Raw genomic sequence first — 21,841 nt, 5'->3', positions numbered from 1 at the left:
TGTCCTTGTCACAATTCTTGTGAAACTTATATATTATCACTTTTATTACTTTATGGAATAATATATACATTTTTAAGTTTTAAGTTTTAAAAAATTATACTCATTATTATGTAACCATTGTTGCACTATAAAAGATCATACAAGATCTTATTGTGCTAATACTGTCAGTAAATAAATGAAATGAAATGAAATGAAATGAATGTTTCGGCCAAAAAGACTTCAAGAATTTTGTCAAAATATGCATCAGGCACTGATAATTTAAAAGACGAGATGTCCCTTTCATACTTAAAATTAAATTTGTAAACACTTAATTTAATAGGTTTAGAATCAAGCTTGGATACAATATAGTTAGTTATGTCATCTTCCGTCAACGATGCGTGAAGCCGTGACACAAATATCGACCTACGAGGCGGCACAGCAGTCACCTCTCTGTGGGCCGCAGGTTGCACTCCAGTATTAACATCATTAATAATATTATCAGCGTTATCAGCAGACCCAATATTAGCGGAATGAGGCTTATCATTGGTATTTACAGCATAAGAGGTACTTGAGGTGTCGACAGCATCATTATTAGTATGTGGGGCGACAGTATGTACATTATCGGCGGCGGTGAAATTGTTTGAATTAGCGGCGCCAGAATTTTCAACAGTAGACAGCCTGGCGTCACTGCAGACAGCGGACGGTGACAAAACAATTGACGAAAAAGATGGTGGGGTAGGCACAGAGAGGGGTGTAGGTGTGAGCATAGCCGATGCATTATCAGCTATATGTAGCTGTGAACCTTCTAGAGGTGTGTTGAGAGGGGGACCCGTACACTGCGAATGCGAGCCAGAAGGCAACGGCGCGAAAATGCATAGATCCATTGCATATGTAAGCATAGCATCGTTGTTGTGTTTTGGGGGCAAAGTACACGAACTCACTGCAGCTTTGAGCGCACTGATTTCGGCAGCCAACACACCAATGCTATCACGATTGTTCTTATTATTTTTATTTTTAGCACTGCGCTTATTTGAACTTGCTTTTTCCTTCGCTTTGTCTTTGTTGCTACTTTCTTCTTTCTCTATGTTAGCAGTTTGGTTACAACCAATTAAGTTTTTTATGCCATCTATTTGGGTAGACCAATCCCTGAATTTTACTTCAAAGGCAGTCATTATGGCTTCCAGCCCCAGTTTTTGAGAGGCTAGGACGGAGTCAAATGTCTTCGAAATTTTAACAGGCGCATTTACACACTCCGCACACATGTAGCGTATATTATAATTTTATTTTATTAGTTTAACGTCATATTCAGTGATGGCGCCCTCAGCACGCACGATGGAAGCGCTTTTACAAAAGCCATTACACGGCACACTTGTATGTCAGTACGACCAAAACCCTTATTACATTTTCCGCAAAAGTCATCCATAATTAAGTTGAGATCAAAAACTCGAGAACAAAATACCAAATCAAAAACGAAAACAAAGCGAGCAAGTAGATTCAGTAATGAGCGTCTCTTTGTCATTACTCCAAGTTCTGCCGGCAATTGCGGTTGCATGCTCACCAAAATGTTGATCCCAGTATTTATGGGTGTAAGAAATTCGGCAGCGTAATGCCATCGACGTGGATATATTATATGGTCGACATTTATCATGCCCTTGTTGTAAATAAGGTCGCCGATGGTTTGGTCGGTGACGATGTCAGGTTTCGCAAGGCAAAAAAAAAACGGAGAGATCAGGGAGATAGTTGCTTATTTTATTATATAGCTCATCGATGGGTGGGCCCGGACCTGTAGCCATTATCGTACAGTCAACGGCATAGGATACAATGGTGACTCCTTCTGGTGGCGAGGGAGCTTCGATATATAGAGGTTAAACAAAGGGAAAGCACCCTGTGGTACTCCTTATTTTATTCTTCTGGGCTTAGGTGTATCGTTCCTGAATTCCACCGATCCCTGCCGACCAGACAGATATGTTGGCTGGTTTCCCAGGCTTTAGTAGCGGTACCACTCTGGACGTTTTCCATTTTTTGGGGTTGATGAAGGTGGACATGTTGCGCTAGATATTTAAATCCCTCTTTTTTTTCATGGCTATGCCGTGTGGGCTTACCTTCCCTCACCGACCACTGCCACTATGTTGCATAACCCTGCCGACTGTTAGTCAACCAATTATCTTAGGGGTAGCATTCAATAACACTATTATATTCAAGGCACATGTGAAAATCTAAGGTACAAAGCCGCAGCAGAATCCTCAAGTCTCTTTGCCGGCAGCTCTTGCGCGAAAATACTAAGAAACGCTGCTAACAACTTACAGAACACACATTGGAAAAGACTGCGAGGCTGCCAAAACACTGATGCCAGGGGATGTCTTCTTATTTTTTTATTTATTAATGAGCCTGACCATCATTTGTATAGTGACGCAAAAGACCTCAACAAAAAAGAGCATAATGAAATGCTGAACCGACAGTTTTTGCTGAACCGTCACAAACCAGGACATTCAGCAGACAAGGATAAGGAAACACCTCCGTAAGACCTATGTGAACCCCGTTATCAATATATACGCTACAACTTTTGCAGAATAAGAAAGCATATTATAAAGAGAGACTTGAGTCACTCTTGCCAAAATTCGTTCGGGATACTGTAGCAGTTTAAACTCTTACTTGTCCAGAATCAACATACAAACAATGTATGTCCTTCATGGGATGCGTCCCCACATGACCCCAACTATCTTTTCAATTGTAATGTGGAACATACGAACATTCCTATGGTCCAACACTGTAGGCCCCATTGCATATAGTACATATATATCGCGTATTTCGTACGTCTCTCAACTTTCGTTAATCTGCCTTTCCGTCAACATAGGAGACATTCTTTTCTCCATACATCTTTTTGAAGATAATGTGAGCAAAGTACGTAATTACCGGACTGGCATCTGCAAAATGTTGCCATAAAGGGAAGTTTTTATGCGGCTTAAACATAACAACAATAGTTTAGTTTTCCAAAGTAGAATGTGACAAAAAAGAAAATTCAAACTGAAAATTGTGAGTGTAACATAACTCTCTTTTTTATGTAGACAATTACGCCACGCAGCAACCATGGATACCAGCACCCGATTCCAATCAGATACAACAATTAACACAACAACCGCCACCAGCGGTGGTTCCACCTACAAATATACCACCACCACAATTGGTAGTGGCACAGCAACAACCACAGCAGCCACCACCACAAGCACAACCAGCAATTGAAGTACCACAACCAGTTGTTATCGAATCAAAAGCAAAACATGATGGTATGCGTTCGTTATGTTATTACAATTTTTAAAATACTAAATTTTATACTATTTCGTGTTGTGTATTCTCCCAAAATATGGATACTGAAAAAATGCGCGAATTTTCAATCTTATCACAATGTAAACAAATGGTATTTATTGCATGCGCGGCTAGTAAATTTTTATATATTACATACATTTGTACAACAACAGGATGTTTAAAAACAACGTTTTATGCAATTTTTTCGTTAATTTTTACACTTAAAACATTTAAACTAGCCGTGCTGTAATTATTCTAGGCAAAAAAAAAATATTAAAGATGATATTATAGAGAAGAGACAATAAAATTGTAAGGCGCTTACGCGCAATACATCAACATTCCATCTGTGCGCAACTTATGATGATGCAGACAAGCGTTTCTTAACGGAGCTGTGTGGGAGTAGCTGTTATTCGGCTGAGGAGCGCCGAGGTCCACTTAACAACCAAATAAGCAACGATTTAATTTGTACTTTGTAGTCACCTTCTCATCATCTGAGCAATGCTTTGCATTGTACAAAGCGTAAATAAAACGAGAATGCACGAAAAACAAGGCATTTCTTGAAATATGCATTAAAATATACTATAACGGAACTAAATTTACTAATGTCACACATTTTTTTTTACATTTCATGTTTTCACAATGCAGCTGTTGCCAAAGAAGCTGAAAATCAACGTGACGAATTGAAACGCCAACGTAGCAGCTATTTGAAGAAAACATCGTTGTTACGTAAAGAATTGAAAATGTTGAAGGAACAACGGAAGGATTTGCATAAAAGCACTGGGGCACCACCTTCGCCCACCACAAAGGGATTTATCGATGAAAATGAAAAGCTTCAGGTATGTCGAAAGATATAAATCGTGTTTATGTAGTTCAGTTTATATACTTTGCCATTTTTAAATATGTATTATGGTCTGTAAGTGCTGTGTAACAAATGCTGGAACGAATTGAACCCGCGATAAATTAGTGGAAAGGATTTGTATAGTGTTAGTTTAATAACATTTTTGTTTAAGGTGTTATTCTTATAAGCGTATGTTTAACAGAGGTCGCTTAGTCATATACCGATATTTGGCCAAAGGTAAAAAGGAAAGTCATTAATACAAAGTTGATAAAGAATTTTTTACCAAATTTAAGGGCGAAGGCAGCTTAGAGAATTATCGGACATCATATAAAAAGTAACAAAGTGGATGTTCTGTAAGCGCAACACTGCCCGAAAATATACGAGTTTTATCGATGTTGAACCTTAATAGCCTGATTATTTCTGGAATAATTTGAGATCTTCATTACAATGGCAGATGTGTGGCCTCTGGTGATAGCATCAAAGAGTTACCTCTACGTACCAAAGCATTTGAGGCTCTTCTTGTAGTACCTAGTTAGAGCAAATATCTCTTTGATATTTGAACAAAGTCTGTGAGCAAGAGAATAATTTTCCGGCAAAGGCTTTTACATATATTTTAAATATTTCGAAATTCGATGTTCTTACATTCGTTTCAACCATTTTTAATACACAATTCACCACGCACATTAATTTACATACATACATACAAATATAAAATTTTGTTGAAGTGCTTAAGTTAAGTATTTAAGTATGATTATTTGAGTAAATGATACATTTTTCACAGCTAACGTACCCGTTGATTTGTATCTAACATACCTACATATATATGCATACAGGTTTGTATGCTCGCGTATAGTTGTACAGCATTTGCTTAGACGGATTCTGGGACAGAAAGATGTTAGTTTTGAATAAAACTGCTGAGCGCCTATATAATATAATCACATATTTATTTATATACATTTACTTATGCATACATATGTGTTAGCTATATGGTTCATAATAGACATTGTATGTACATTTATGAAAATTGTATATTAGGATTTGTTTTATTATGTATTTAAATCAGCATTGTATTTATATAAAAAAAAGAAGAAATATTGTAAAGTAGCAAATATTAACCCCACCTGGAGGCTAGGAGACGTACATGCACTGGACGACTATTTTCGATAAGGAGCATTCTACACTTTGATGTTGGTTCGTTTGCTGGAAGTTTTTTGGCGAGGTTTGAAGCTACAATTACTCATTTACAACAAGTCGCTAAACATAAAAAATACATAAAAAAATTGCCAGCGTATCAGATATGAAAATTTAGAGGCTAAATAAAATTTCATATTAATATAGTACCTAATTGAATTAGTATTCAATTAACTATTGTTTTTTTATTCTCTCCTTTCTTATTTAGAATCAAATACAAAAGAAGCTAAGCACCATTGAAAATGTCATTGATATGCTAACTGGTATTATTGGTGAAGAGAACTTGGATAGAGACGAGGAACGTTACGACGAAAGTGATAAAGGCGTCAAAGAGGACTCCAGCAGAAAACATTCACATAAAGAACAGCAACCGCAATCATTACCACAGCAAAAAACTCGTAGTGAAAGTGGTGATCGTAGTCGCAAGAAGAAGCGTAAGAAATCGACATCATCATCGGCCAGTTCATCGGGTAGTTCTAGCAGCAGTTCGAGTACTTCATCAAGCTCATCATCTACGGAGAATGAAGAGGGAGACGACGATGACGATAGCTCTCCAGAACGTTTGAAGAATAAAGCGATTGCATCTATGAAATCCAAAGCGAAGGATGCTTTGAAACGTGAAGCACTTGCTGTAGCCAAATTGAAAGAAGATAAATTGTAAGTACACCTTTGAACAAAAAATAACTAATTTTATGTACTTTTATGTATACACTTTGCCAAAAAAAAAAAATAAAACAACGGAAATAGACGTTCCATTTTTTGAATCTAAATTTTTTAAATTATTTTAATTTGTTCAAACTTCCAATTCTTCAAAATCAATATTTTATCAATGGGTGCTTTCAGAGAACACTATTTTGTTTGATAAGTTGCAAACATGTTTCCGTAAATTAAGTGATAGAAATTTTGCTTTAGGAATGGCGAGGTGAGCAAACTGTCAAATAAAATAACTATTCTTAAATTTTAAGGAAAATTACGTCTTATATTATTTTTAGGACTTCGCCATAATAATAAGAAGAACATTTTGTTTTCATAACCAACACTTTAAAATGTCACAGACAGACCTATAAACACGTTAAGCAAATGTAGCGAATAAAATTTCTGCTCAGTAATTTGATGTAAAACTTCAATCGTTGAGTGGATTCTAACTACCCAACGGCGCGTTCAGAAAGTTATCACTCAACAAATGATTAACAGTTGTGTTTTCTTAAAGCGCCCAAAGTTAAGTAGCTAATATGGCAACTAAGGAAACGGTAAAATAAACCGTAATATTACATTTTCATTGGTCTCATTTGTCATTTGAAAGCGTTTACATTAAAGTTTACGATTTCTCGAACATGTTCGAGAAGGATTTCTCGCGAGTATCGCCTTCTCGCGAGATTCTCGAATCTCTAATTACTCGTATGTTTCGCGAGATACTCGAATCTCGAATTACTCGCAAGGCTCGCGAGCTTCAACTTAATTAATTCTCGACATTCAACTTAATCGATTCATTGGCTGTTTTATATAGGGCTTACTATTTCTTCTGGATCACAAGCCAAAATGTCCGCAAAACCACAAGTAAAATCCCGAAATATTGCCAGTTCAGCGACTGAATTAAAAGCCGAGAAGATCGCGAGTATTATTATTATTCGAGATTCGAGAATCTCGCGAGAAGCCGTGATCGGTCGCACCTATTGGATGGGGGAAGCACTGCTACAACAACAACAACAAGCCGTGTTCCTGATGTCTGATATGTATAATAAATATGTTTTGAGTTAAATGTCATTGAAGCAATATAATCAACAAAAAAGTCACAAGTAAAAAAAACCAAGTGTATAAATACTGTCCATACAGCGATTAAGTAAGAATATCGAGAAGCTCGCGAGATTTACGAGTACTTCGAGACACGAGAATCTCGCCAGAAGTCGAGTTCTCGATTTCTCGGGTCTCGAAAATCTCGCTTGTGTTCGAGAAGAAATCGTAAGCTCTAGTTTACATTGCCCTCATTCGCGTTACGCTTCACCTTTCCACCAAGACTCGACTGCGAGGATACCAATCCATCGCAAAAAAATGCTCTGACGTAAGTGACTAAACAGGGGTCAATATAAAAAGAAAAAAAAATATCAAAAATAGAAATATCTGGTAGAATTGTCAGCTTGGCTTTCAAAAACAAGTGGAACTGCTTTTTATAACTCTAATATAGGACGTCTTTTAACCCCCAGCGGGTTAGGGGGTTAGAATATACTCCCGGTAGGTATGCCTGTCGGAAGAGGCGACTAAAATACCGGATTCAAGGGGTTTGTGTAGTGCAGCCCTTTCAGGTTGCCAGCGCAATATATAGCTTCTCCAAACCCAATTGTCAACCTCACCTATCCGTGGCGAATCCTGTTTGATTAACAACCGAGGCTCTGGCGACCCTGAACTCCTCATGGATCTAGGGGGGGGGGGGGGGGGGGGGGGCGGTATGGCCTAGAAAGTCGCATGTGGTCATAACAACTCGTTCCCGAGATGGTCGGGCTTGGTACCGGAAAAGGACCATCAACTCGATAACACTTTCCAAGGAGTTTCCTTATCGCTACAACAACAAAAACAACAACGTCTTTTAACCATTCGTGTTTTTGTCGGTTTTTTTTTTTTTGTTTGTAATAAGATGTCAAAGCGCTCGTGGGTCGGATGTGTGGATTGCATTTGCAGGTAAAATGGGAGGAAATGCGATCAAATCAATCATTTCACAAATGAGATTTGTATAAGGAAACGCGTCGCATTTGGAGTTTCTTGCCCAAAATGAGCATTTGGTGCAGTGTAAATGTGATAAAACGTAATATAGCCACAAGCCAAGACACAAGCCCTTTCTCGTGATGGTGCAAACTCAACCCTCAACGTTTTTTTACACCTCAACGTCAATGCAATGAGATTTTGTCAAAAATTTCAAAACAAAAAAATTTCAATTGGAAAACAAAAACAAATAAAGCAAGCAGGGCTATGTGTTTGCACTTCAAATAAAATTTTTTTTAAGCGAGAAGAAAAAATGTTTAAGCTTCCCAAAAAAACCCTATTATATGCCAAAGCTTTTCGAAGATTAAGGAAATATATAGAGAACTGCCGAAAATGCAAGGAAAAGTTGCACATTTTTATGTGTTGTATTTTCCATGAATTGGTTCTAAGCCCCCAGCGGGTTAGGTGGTCAGAATATTCCCGCGGTAGGTATGCCTGTCGTAAGAGGCGACTAAAATACCAGATTCAAGGGGCTGTGTGGCGCAACCCTTCAGGTTGCCAGCGCAATATATAACTTCTCCAAACCTAATTGTCAACCTCACCTATCCGCGGCGAATCCTGTTTCACTAACAGACGAGGCTCTGGCGACCCCAAGCTCCTCATGGAACTTGGGGGTCGAAGGGAGGAAATGGCCTGAAGGTTTAATGTGGGCATTCTCGAGATGGTCGGGCTAGCACCTTAATGGTGCTGTGGTACCGGATCTGTATCCGGCAAAGGACCATTACATCGATAACACTGCCCAAAGCCTTCGGGGAGCAACCTTATCGCTCCAACAACAACAACATTTGCTTCGGACACAGACGTCTACAAATTTTGGCATACATTTTAAAAGTTTTAACCAGGATCTCATAAAGGATTATACCATTTTCACCCGTGTTTTAGACAATGATTTCAACTTAACTTAGACAGCTTATGATTTCGAGGGTGGCATCTCTGGCCGCATAGCTAATTCCTTACGTTTTAAAGTTTCCCAGGTGACTCGCTTAGTCCCATGTAGGATATGTAGCTTGGACTCCCGTTAGAGTACTTTGATGACAATTTGTGAGTCGTCGCACCTATTGAATGGAGCGAAGCACTGTTAACACAACACAACAACAAGATGTCACAAAATGGTATACTCTATTATAATCTAAGCCGAGATTCGAACCGCGATGGTAAGGCAACTGCAAGTTTCACCGTGTGAGTCGCGGTTCGAATCTCGGTGAAACCTTTGTAACATTACGAAATTGTCTGATGACGAATTCGTGGCGGTTTTCGAAATGGTGCCATTGCAATATGCCAATAAATGTTTCTTTCTTTCTTTTCAGTTTCTCTGAGAAAAACATAATAATTGAACATTCAGTGATTATATGCCGGTGTTAAGCTCATGAATTCTTAATAATAAGTAAAAATTATTCTTAATATTGTAACGAATTTACTTGCAAATCCTCTTATTTGCAACCTTCTGCTAGTTCGAATCACTAAACTGTTGAATAAATAACTCCAATATTGAATAATGGAAAAATGACCTTTATTAAAGTACTTCACAATAACACTTATAATTTGCAACTAGCTTGCTTAACAACCAAACTGATTGATAGCTCAAATGAAACTGATTATTCATGCCTCAGCCTGTGCCGCTTTTATACTCTTCGGTTTCCTCGTTCACCCATTTCTCGTAAGGTCTAGTAATTTCGTGAACCTGATGCTTGTTTATGAGCTATATACACGTATATTTGCAATTTGTATCCATATGCGTGTGTATATGTGAGCGGCTGATGATGACATGCGCTTGTGAGTATCTCTCTCTGTTGCCCCGCATGTATGTGTGCAGACATAATGATTAATTTGTTTACGTACATACAAGCGTAGCAGCTTGCTTCATTGTGTTGTGGCTTTATTTACTTAGTATCAGATTAGTGATGGGAGTATCACTTCGTGTCACTGATATTCGTCACACTGCCCTTCACCTAAGTCTGATCGTCCCGATCAGACAAATATCTCGATCTACCCGCTGCTAGCCTCTCCAAATGAACCACTTTCATTTTGGTTCGTGGTTTGCCAATGGTTTGTATGCGGTACACTACATCGTTGATCCGTTTTACAACTTTGTATGGGCCTTCCCAGTTACACTGCAATTTCGGGGACAAACCTTTTTTTCGTTGTGGGTTGTATAGCAGCACCAAATCTCCTTCCTGAAACCCTTCCGAATTAATTGCTTTATCGTACCTCGCTTTCATCTTGTCACTCATAATATTTGCTCGTTGCCTTACAAGATCGTGTATCTCTCTCAGCTCTTCTTCCAAGACACCAGTGGATTTCTTGACATTCCTCTCCGCATCGGCACCTATCCCATACTTCAAATCAGCTGGCAGTCGAAGGTCATTGCCAAAAATTACTTTTGCAGGGGTTTGGCCCGTTGTCTCATGCACTGCTGATCGGTAAGCCATCAAGAATAATGGTATGCGGGTATCCCACTCCTTATGGTACTTGTCTACTACTTTTCTTAAATGCTCCTCCAAGGTTCTATTGAAACGTTCCACCATACCATCGGACTGAGGATGCAATGCAGTTGTCCGGCTTTTTCGAATGCCCAATGATTTACACATTTCTTGGAACACAGCTGATTCAAAATTCCTGCCTTGGTCGGAATGTAACTCCATTGGTACACCATACCTTGCAACCCATTCGTTTTTAACCACTTCTGCTACTGTTTCTGCTTCTTGGTTTGGGATTGGGTATACCTCTGGCCATTTACTGAAATAATCCATAACCACCAGTACGTATTTGTTTCCGCGGTTGCTAGTAGGAAATGGACCTGCGACATCCATAGCGATCCTTTCAAATGGTGCACCTGAAATATACTGCTTCATCTGGCCACGACTTCGTGTTTTGGGCCCTTTCGCTCTGTTGCATACCTCGCAGTTGGCAATCCACTCGGTGACCGACTGACGACAACCAACCCAATAGAATCTCTGCTTAATTTTCTCGAGCGTCTTCGTGATTCCAAGATGACCTCCACTTGGACCATTATGCAGCTCGTTGAGCACGTCAGGAATCCTCTTTCTGGGAACAACTATCAGTTTCTTCTTGCATTTACCATCCTCACTTTCCCATACTCGATGAAGGCAACCGGATATCAATTCTAAACTGTTCCACTGTGCCAAATATGACTTCGCAATGGGACTCTCTGCTGACATCTCTTCTCTGTTTGGTCTTTCGTTTCGTTCGAGCCCTTGCATAACACGTGACAGATCTGTATCTTCTAGCTAGCACTTTCTTAGCTGTTCCTTGTCCCATTCATCTGTATATGTTATAGTCATTAGCCGGACATCTATAATGTCTTCTTTAGCCTCGGCCTTTGAACAGTGCTTACATTCCAAACTACATGGTCTTCGTGACATTGCATCAGCATTTCCATGGGTACTACCTTTTCGATGCTCAATGGAAAAGTCATAGCTTTGTAGTCGCTCGATCCACCGTGCCAATTGTCCTTCCGGATTACGGAACTGCAGAAGCCATTTCAACGCTGCGTGATCTGTCCTGACGCGGAATCGCTGGCCGTAGAGGTATTTGTGGAAATGTTTAATGCACTCTACCAATGCCAACAGCTCTCTCCGTGTAACGCAATAGTTCCTCTCTGGTTTTCCAATTGAACAACTGTCCATCGACCAGTTGTGATAAAACGCCTCCTATAGCATATCCGCTCGCATCTGTATCTAGAATAAACGTGGCTCCTGGAATCGGATATGCCAACATTGGGGCAGTGCACAAACGCTCTTTCAATGTTTGGAAAGCTACTTCTTGCTCCTTCTTCCATTCAAAAGCTTTATTTTTTCTTGTTAGCTCGTGGAGAATATGGGCTACGCTGGCAAAATTTGGTACAAAACGGCTGTAATATGTACACAGCCCAAGGAAACTTCTCAATTCATGCAGATTCTGTGGTCTTGGCCAATCCTTTACTGCCTCTATCTTTTCATTCGCTGTGCAGATGCCCTCTGTCGTTACCTTGTGACCCAAATAATTTACTTCCTTTTTAAACAGCGCACACTTTTTGGGACTTAACTTCAGACCAGCGCCAGCTATTCTCTGGAAAACTTCCTCCAAGTTCTTAAGATGTTCATCAAAATTCTTGCCCAATACGATGATGTCGTCCAGGTACACCAAGCATGTTTTCCAATGTAGTCCTTTCAGTACCTGGTCCATGAGTCTCTCAAAAGTAGCTGGTGCATTACAAAGTCCAAAAGGCATCACGGTAAATTGCCAAAGACCATCACCGACACTGAAGGCTGTTTTCTCTTTATCTTCCTCCACCTCAACTTGCCAGTAGCCGCTTTTCAAGATCAGTGTGGAAAACCATATCGTACCAGATAGCGAGTCCAGAGTGTCGTCAATTCTTGGCAATGGGTAGCTATCCTTTTTCGTAACGTAATTCAACTTCCGGTTGTCCACGCAAAACCTCATTTTTCCATCCTTCTTCTTTACAAGTACTACCGGTGAGCTCCATGGACTAGCTGATGGTTCGATGACGCCGCTGTCGCTCATTTCTTGTATGATTTGACTCACAACTTCCCGCTCCGCCAGTGGAACACTACGTGGAGCTTGACGGATCGGCCTGGCATCTCCAGTGTCAATTTGATGTTTCACAACATTGGTGCGGCCTGGTTTGGAACCATCCTGGTCAAATATGTTCGCGTACTTTAGGCGCAGTTGTTTTGCCTTACTCTGATAGGCTTCCTCTAGCCCCTGCGTCCATGCCCTGATGTCATTTGAAAGATCAGTATTACTAGATGAAACGTGTTCCTGAAGCTGTTCACAGTTAATAACTACTTCGGCTTCTTGGCATCTTCCCAAAATAGCTCCTTTGAATGGTGGCTTGAACTTATTGAGTACTCTTACCGGAATACGTCCATCTTGTTTTGTCATAGCCAGGGTTTTTGCTACAAGTATATTCAGTGCTGATTTATTTGCTGCTTCGACAACCCACAATTTGTTTGTCCCACAATCTCCATCAACCTTTGCCCAGATGACTGCTTCTGATTTTGGTGGTATTTGCTGACTCTCTTCCACCAGCACTCGTTTACTGCTGTAGCCTCTCTCGTAGCCAAAATTAAGTGGCACATCCATGTTCTTATATCGCATCGTCTTGCTTTGCATATCGATTTTGATGCCTTGGTTGATTAAGAAGTCCACTCCAATTATGATGTCATCAACAATACCTGCCACTATAAAATTGTGTAGTACCGTGACGTTCCCAATTGCTACTTCACATTCTACTTCTCCAATTACATGGGTGTCCTCTCCCGTGGCTGTACGTAATCTTGCTCCAAGCAATGGTCTTATCTTGTTGACTAAATCTGATCGAATGATGGAATGGGATGCACCCGTATCTACAGTCAGTAACCGTTCCTTTCCATCCACATGTCCTCCGACAGTAAGATTGCTTGAACTTCTTCCAATTTGCGAGATAGAGATTATGGGGCATTCAATTGAGGGAGCCAGCTGTCGCCCCTTGCGGCTGACTCTCTTTAGTTTAGCGATTGAGTGGACTTGGAGATTTGCTCATCTCCTTCAGCTCTGCGTTTACGACCACTCACATTGTTGGAACTGTTAGGGTTGGTGTTGCAATGTCGTGCAATATGACCTGGGTTGCCGCACTTGAAACATTTAATAACTCCGGCATTTTTCTGTTGTGACCCTTCAGTGCTTCCAAAATTGTGTCTACCCAATCTGGTCTTTCCACTTCCACACCATGAGCTTTGTATGCTGGTTTACTCAAAAGCGACGCTGTTTCTTGAGTCAGTGCATGGGATACCGTTTCTGCGAATGTGGGTTTTGGGTTTGCATATGTCGCTCGCTTCGTTTCTACGTCCCGTATGCCATTTATAAAACTCTGGATTTTTACCCTCGGTGTATTCCACGGGTGCGTCCGCATTTGCCAAATGTGCCAACCTTTCAACATCCGAGGCAAACTCCTGCAAAGTCTCATTCGCTCTTTGGTGACGGTTTTGCAACTCAATTTCGAATATCTGTTTTCTATGCTCGCTTCCATAACGTCTCTCGACAGCGGCCATCAATGCTTCATAACTGTTCCGTTCGTACTCTGGAATAGTCTGTAAGATTTCGGCAGCTGGTCCTTTCAATGCTACGAAGAGTACAGCAACTTTATCTTCAGCATTCCAGTTGTTCACTGTTGCGGTCTTCTCAAATTGTAGCTTAAAGACCTGGAAAGGAACAGAACCGTCAAAGTATGGTGTTTTTACCTTTGGATTACTCGTTGAAACTGCTGGGCGATTTAGTTGCAACTGCTCGATACGTCCTCTCAAAGCATCCACCTCGGCCTCGATTTTTTCTTCAAACTAAAATTTTTGTATCTTGCGCCTCCAACTTCGAGGAAATACGTCCTTCTTGCACTTCCAGTTGAGCAGAGATCTGCGATGATATCTGTGCTGAAATTTGCGCCGACATTTCGGATATTCGTGCCTCTTGTGCTTCAATCTTCTCTGTTATTTCAGATGACATTTCTGCAATACGTGTCTCCTGTGATTCCATCTTGGATGCCATATATGTCTTCTGTAATTTATTCACCAATTGTAACGAATTTACTTGCAAATCCTCTTATTTGCAACCTTCTGCTAGTTCGAATCACTAAACTGTTGAATAAATAACTCCAATATTGAATAATGGAAAAATTACCTTTATTAAAGTACTTCACAATAACACTTATACTTTGCAACTAGCTTGCTTAACAACCAAACTGATTGATAGCTCAAATGAAACTGATTATTCATGCCTCAGCCTGTGCCGCTTTTATACTCTTCGGTTTCCTCGTTCACCCATTTCTCGTAAGGTCTAGTAATTTCGTGAACCTGATGCTTGTTTATGAGCTATATACACGTATATTTGCAATTTGTATCTATATGCGTGTGTATATGTGAGCGGGTGATGATCACATGCGCTTGTGAGTATCTCTCTGTTGCCCCGCATGTATGTGTGCAGACATAATGATTAATTTGTTTACGTACATACAAGCGTAGCAGCTTGCTTCATTGTGTTGTGGCTTTATTTACTTAGTATCAGATTAGTGATGGGAGTATCACTTAGTGTCACTGATATTCGTTGTTGTTGTTGTTGTTGTAGCAATGCTCGCCCCACCTAATAGCCGCGACCGATCACAAATTGTCATCAATATCCTCTAACGGGAGTCCAAGGAAACTTGCCGTTTCAACAGGGGTGGACCATAAGGAAAGGGGTGTTAGAGGCGTTAGTTCCACATTACAATTAAAGAGATGGTTGGTGTCATGTGGGGACACATTGCAAGCGGGGCAAACATTTTGTATGTCGTGGTTGATTCTGGATAGGTAAGAGTTTAACCTGTTACAGTATCCAGAACGAAGTTGAGCAAGAGTGACACGCGTTTCCCTGGGGAGTATGCGTTCCTCTTCCGCGAGTTCTGGATATTTTTCTTCAAGTACTGGATTCACCGGGCAATTCCCGACATAAAGGTCCGACTGATATTCGTCAGTATATGTAGTATTTAGTGATTTATATTTTTATTTGCATAATTGATTATTGTTTTAGTTTTTATTTTAAACTAAATCAAACGCTTATTTTATTACAGATTTGAAGAGAAAAAACGTTTCAATTACGTATTTTATGATCCTGAAATGCATTGGTGCCAAACATGCGATGTATTTCCCAAAACGGCAAAGGACTACTTAAATCATTTGCACTCTAAAGAGCATATGGACCGTGAAACGATTGAAACACCTTGGCATATTGATATGATAACAGATGTGAGTGATAGATTATACTTTCCTAAAGGTCTATTAAAAATTTTTAAGTTTACGGACACCAATACGGCTAAGTGCTTCACGTTTTAAATGTTTGTGAAATTTTTTGCTCACAATACAAAAAACTTTTTATTTTCAAAAATTTGCAATTTACTTACCATCTTTCTCTGAATAAATGTCCAAAGGCATAAATAAGTTGTTAACATATTCAAAAAGAGACAAGAGTTATTGTTTTGGAAAATTTTCCATTTCGAAAATTTGTTTAGAGTAATTTTTTTTTAAATACTTCGGAACGACTTTCCCTCTCATACCTTTTCAATTTCGATTCGGAAGGAAACTGTTTTCGGCTCTGTGCTATCTTTATTGTAATTTTTCAAAAAACAAAGAAAATTATTCGCGAATAATGAAAATTTTTACTTTTACTTATTTCTTTTGCCATGTGACAATTTACAAACGAGTCGAATTTTTTTAAGTGTGTCAGTAAAAATTGTCTCGAAGGCCAAGAATTTCAGTGAAGCTCAGCGTAAAAAAATATGTACGTTTCGTAGAATTTTTCGAATTTCGAATTATTTTCTAAGCTCTACACCTTTTCCAGTTTAAGTTCAGAAATTTACAACTCAAGTTCAGAAAATTGCAATTCAAGTTCAGAATTTTCAATGTAAATTTAGAAATGTCCAATTCAAGTTCAGAAAATTAAATGTAGGGTGTTACTTTTCAAAACTTATTCCAATTCATACTTCGTATTGTAATACTTATATGTTATTTGCGGAAGTGTTGATACTTCGCTGACAATATTGGCTTGGATATACTGTCCCCCAAGTTACTCCGGCCATTAAAGTACTTCAGTCGACACCGCAGTTTAGAAGCAGTGGAAGGGAGCGAGGGGGGGGGGGGAGACTTCCACAGAGTTGCGAAGGGCAGGTGGAGGAAGACTTGATCTGTGCACACAGTACTTATACGTTACTTGCGGGATTTTAGACGCTCCGTTGATTTCGTCATCACTGCTGTCATACTCAATGCAGATCAATGCTTGTGACCTCTAGAATATAGCTGGATGTCCTTGTAACTGACCTCTTATTAGAGCAGAGAGAAGAGAGGAAACTTTTTTTTCGCTATCTCCTTCATGTGAGCAAAATTGATTTAAGTAAAGTAAAAAGTCCAGTGCTTCCTTAACAGATAGTAGGCCTTCATATCCTTGTATCAAATTATTAGCGCTAACATTTAAAATCTTACATACTTTTATTTCCATTGCATGAAAGAAAAAATGCCTGACAAGCTTTCTGAACTTAAATTGGAATTTCTGAACTTGAATCGTAATTTTCTGAACTTGAATTGTAATTATCTGAACTTGAAATGTAGTTTTCTGAACTTGAATTGTAATTTTCTGAATTAAAATTGGAATTTCTGAACTTGAATTGTAACTTCCTGAATTTGAAGTGTAAATTTCTGAATTTAAATTGGAATTTCTGAACTTGAATTGAAACTTTCTAAACTTAAACTGGAAAAGATGTAGTTATAAATATGTTTTCAAAATAGTTTTGTTTTCACTTGTTATTTCGCGACTGATCACACCGACTTTGCTCAGACACCCTGAAGAAGTTGTCAAAGCCTCGAAACGCGTAGGAGGGAAATGACAAATTCAACTTTGTCTTCATAAGACTCTGCCGAAAAGCTGCATCAAAGCAAAAACTAAATTCTGTTGTAATTATTTACTCAATTTTTTGTTGAAAAAGTGTACGCAATAAAAATAATGTACATTTGGAAGCACAAACTTAACCAAAAATGGGGCTTCTTATATTTGAAAATTTGTTTGCTTTTTTTTGTTTTTTTTTAGTGAAGGATAATTATTGGAAATAGTATACATTGCTTACGATATAATTTATCAATATCTTTTAGTTTGAACTCATCACTAATATTCATTTCATTGTTTTTCAAATAGCAATTTCCAACATACGAGAACGCACCAACAAAACGTACACCCATACGTGGTCTCACCTTCTTCATACCAGCATCAGCTTGGTTTTGTAAACTGTGCAGCATTTGGATGGGTGATTTACATTGCGCTTCAACGCATTTAAAATCCCAATTGCATGCTTCTAAATATAATGTGAGTTTCATATTAATATATAGTTTTTTTTAATAAAAGATAATTATTAAAAAATTTACGCTGCACTTTTATAATAATTTCGAACAGGCTTTTTTGGAAAAAAATCCTCACTATGAAGTAAATTGGTTAGCGGATCGTCAACGTGTATTAAATGAACGTAAAACGTTGCCATTACCACAACAAATTACATCTGTCTCAACAACTGCTGCTGATAGTGTTGCCGGCAAGAAGTCGAAAAAGGATGAGAAAGCAAAGAAACGTAAGAAGAAAAGGTAAATAAATGACATGAACATAGCTTGGCTTTCTTAGACTGTACGTTTTAACTTTCCTGTTAGTTCGGAGAAAAAGGACAAAAGGAAGAAAAGCAAACGCTCAAAGAAACACAAGAAGAATGCCACAAGCACGTCCAATTCTAGTGAATCATCATCCGCTTCGGACAGTGAAAAGTCTAAAATTCCCAAAGTAAAATCTACATTAGATATACAAAATTTGGATAATCCTAACCCTGCTGTTTCAATACGTGTGGCTATGCGTAAACAGGACTTGACAAAAGCTGATGATGAGCCACCACCACCGGCACCGAGTATACGCATTGAGAGTGTACCGCATCCGGTGCCAGCACCTATAATTGTCGGGCATAGCGGTAGTGCAATGATACATTCCACTGCTGGCGTTGGTGCTAATAACATTTCGTCATCAGTAGCTAATAGCGGCGGTCGTTTGGGTAAATGGACTGAAGCAAAAGATAGCAGCGCAAAAGCAGCGGCTACATCGCATCATATATCTGGTGGTGAAGTAGATAGTAAGCACGATGATGTCATTCTACAGCAATGGAACACTGTACAACCGGTAATAAGTGAAAGTGAAAAGAAGTTGTTCGAGCAATTAAAAGGCAAATTGAAGAATAAACCACGTGATGAGGGGACAACACCAGCTGGTGCAACGATACGCAATAGTGATGATTCAACGGATCGACGCACACGTGATCGTGAGCGCGACCGAGACCGTGATCGTAATGATCGTGATCGCAACGATCGCGATCGTGTTGAGCGTAACAATGATCGCGATCGTCGTAGACGCTCGCGTAGTCCATACTTTGGCGGAAGAGGCGGAGGACGTGGTGGCGGCAGTGGTCGTGGACGTTTACGACGTACACGTAGTCGCAGTCGCGGACGCGGAGGCTCGCCGTTGGGTCGCAGAAGGCGTACACGCTCACGATCGCGTGGACGAAGGTAAGGTTTACACTGTGTATGTATGTTTTTTTAGTCTGGCTTCTTACTTTGTATGGCGAATAAAATTGTGAAAGATATGTAATTTAAAATGTTTAATGTAATTTGAGAGCTTTTCGCCTGGCAATATGAGTAGCCTCTGTATATAACATGGTCATATGATTCTAATTTACGTTTATTTGCTGATTTTTACTCGTAGAAGCCGCTCTTTTGATCGTGATCGTCGACGACGTTACAGTCGTTCCCGTTCACGTACACGTTCTGGTAGTCGCAGTCGCGTCGAGAAACCAGTTGTTCGGCAGCCTGCTGAGTTTAGGCCGCGTGTGCCTGAAAATAATAAAGATAGAGAGAAGAGGTCCACCACAGAATCAAAAGACAAAAAGAATACCGATAAGAAAACTAAAACAGCTACTGCAAATCTAGTTGCAGCCGTAGCTAGTGGTAAAAAGTTACCATTTATTGGCAAAATGCCAGTTTTTAAGAAACAAGCCTCTGGACAAACGGAAGGTAATAGTGCTGATGTAGCAGCATCATTTGCAAGCGAAATGAATCAACAATCAGTTAATCCAAATAATTTTCCAACACATCGTCCACCAGCGCCCACAGCAGCTCAAATACAAATGGCTATGATGGAGGATGCTTATGGTAATGCACCACCATTCCATCCTGATGCAGGTATGATGATGGACTATGATGAACTAATGCCAGATCCAATGCATTTTGTAAATTTAATGGGGCAAGCGCCACCACCACCACCCCCACCTGCTGTTGTTGATGATGATAGTCCACCAAAGAAAACTGTTGTTACCAATCAAGAGGATGATAATGAGGAAATATTACCACCTGGTATTGACGAAGCAGAGAAGGATGATTGTGTGGCGCGACCAATAGCTGGACCTTTACCGCGTAAGGGACCATTGCCGAAAGATCTTGAAGAAGCGCTTAATATAATTTTCCCAGGCGAAAAGAGGCCGGACGATGATAGGCCGAAGGCAAAATCAACAGGTACATAATCAACCATATATTCTCCATATATAAAATTCAAGAGCAAAGCGAGTTCCGACCTATATCCTTTAGCTGACATTTTGAATTACTAAATAAATGCATAAAAGCATAAACAGATCCATCAAACTTTTTTTTGAATTTTTCGAAGATCTAGCTTGAAACCCCTTATAATACCTGTTACATATATAAGCAGAATACCACAAAAATTTAAATAATAAAAAATAATTTTAAATTATGAATTTTTTGGCGACCTTTTATCTTTAAATATGTATTTATATCTGGCTTTAGGTCCGTGTTTTATAATTGAGAAATTAAAAACACCCTTTGATTCTTTCTTTTAAATCGATATATTTCGATTGCTCAACGGCAATCATCTTCAGGAATGTAGCAATTGTATTAACATGTCGTGTTAATAGAATTGCTACAATCCTGAAGATGATTGCCGTTGAGCAATCGAAATATATCGATTTAAAAGAAAGAATCAAAGGGTGTTTTTAATTTTTCAATTATAAAACACGGACCTAAAGCCAGATATAAATACATATTTAAAAATAATTTTAGTTAAACGGTTTTATTGAAAAAATACTTACATTCCTTGGTACTATTCATCACACTCCTCATCAATCTAAGACGTTGATCAGACAATTAAATAAAAGCGTTGGACGCGTCATGGCGGAAGTTTTCTCACAAATCGATTTCTATTCCCGTATGTGTTCCAAATATGAGCCCAATCGGACCACAAATACGATTTTTTGAAATATTTCGATCCATGCGCCACCTACCGGAGTTTTTCTTAATATTTCAATTGTCATCGGGTTCTGAACTATATTCCATGTTTCAAGCATGTAGCTTATCGGGAAGTTACTTAAATTTTAATTACAAAATTTCTAAACAACGGCCGGCCGGCTACACAGAGTGAAGCAAATAAAACCGTTTAAAAAGAAAACGTCTACATTTTTAATTTTTTAAATACAATTAAAAAATATATATATTAGGATGAGTACAAAAGCCAATATCTATGTTTTGGAGACCAACTTCGAAAAACGGGGAAATTTATTTTCCAAACTGACAGCTGAGTTTTTCTTAATATTTCAATTGTCATCGGGTTCTGAACTATATTCCATGTTTCAAGCATGTAGCTTATCGGGAAGTTACTTAAATTTTAATTACAAAATTTGTAAACAACGGCCGGCCGGCTACACAGAGTGAAGTCAAATAAAACCGTTTAAAAAGAAAACGTCTACATTTTTAATTTTATAAATACAATTAAAAAATATATATATTAGGATGAGTACAAAAGCCAATATCTATGTTTTGGAGACCAACTTCGAAAAACGGGGAAATTTATTTTCCAAACTGACAGCTGAAATTAAAATTTAATTAATTTAAAATAGGAATAGGAATTGAAACTTAATGCGAACATTTACTCGATATTGGAACAAATGTCTAAACCGAAAGAATTATTCAAGGTTAAAACTAAAGCTGAATTCAAAACTGTAACTTTTACCCATACACTGACTCGCATTTGCGTTCCTAAAACTGTAAATTTTCTTATGGAAATTGAAGAACAAACATCACATTTTGTAACTAGAACTGAAATCGAAATCGAAACTGAACTCCATAACAAAATGACAATTTAAGCGAAATCCGAAATCAATGCTTC

The 21,841-nt window shown here is 38.9% G+C and overlaps 1 protein-coding gene across 2 annotated transcripts in view; it reads left to right on the top strand.

Annotated features, from left to right (window-relative positions):
• Positions 1 to 21,841, top strand: part of LOC137249588 (zinc finger matrin-type protein CG9776) — a 35,297-nt gene that overhangs the window by 12,304 nt on the left and 1,152 nt on the right. The window contains exons 3-11 of one of the 2 annotated variants that reach the window (XM_067781217.1): positions 3,045 to 3,263; positions 3,928 to 4,118; positions 5,520 to 5,968; positions 15,666 to 15,840; positions 17,777 to 17,944; positions 18,032 to 18,216; positions 18,280 to 19,176; positions 19,373 to 19,680; positions 19,771 to 20,178. In XM_067781217.1, the coding sequence (XP_067637318.1) occupies positions 3,045 to 3,263; positions 3,928 to 4,118; positions 5,520 to 5,968; positions 15,666 to 15,840; positions 17,777 to 17,944; positions 18,032 to 18,216; positions 18,280 to 19,176; positions 19,373 to 19,680; positions 19,771 to 20,178 (3,000 nt within the window). Of the gene's footprint in view, positions 1 to 3,044; positions 3,264 to 3,927; positions 4,119 to 5,519; positions 5,969 to 15,665; positions 15,841 to 17,776; positions 17,945 to 18,031; positions 18,217 to 18,279; positions 19,177 to 19,372; positions 20,179 to 21,841 lie in introns of both variants that reach the window. The other variant, XM_067781215.1, reaches the window with a different exon arrangement.

Source organism: Eurosta solidaginis, chromosome 4 (genome assembly GCF_040869045.1).
Source record: "Eurosta solidaginis isolate ZX-2024a chromosome 4, ASM4086904v1, whole genome shotgun sequence".
NCBI classification, from domain to species: domain Eukaryota; kingdom Metazoa; phylum Arthropoda; class Insecta; order Diptera; family Tephritidae; genus Eurosta; species Eurosta solidaginis.
The sequence above is the reverse complement of the archived record's forward strand: the minus strand, read 5'-3'. Positions and strand labels throughout refer to the sequence as shown.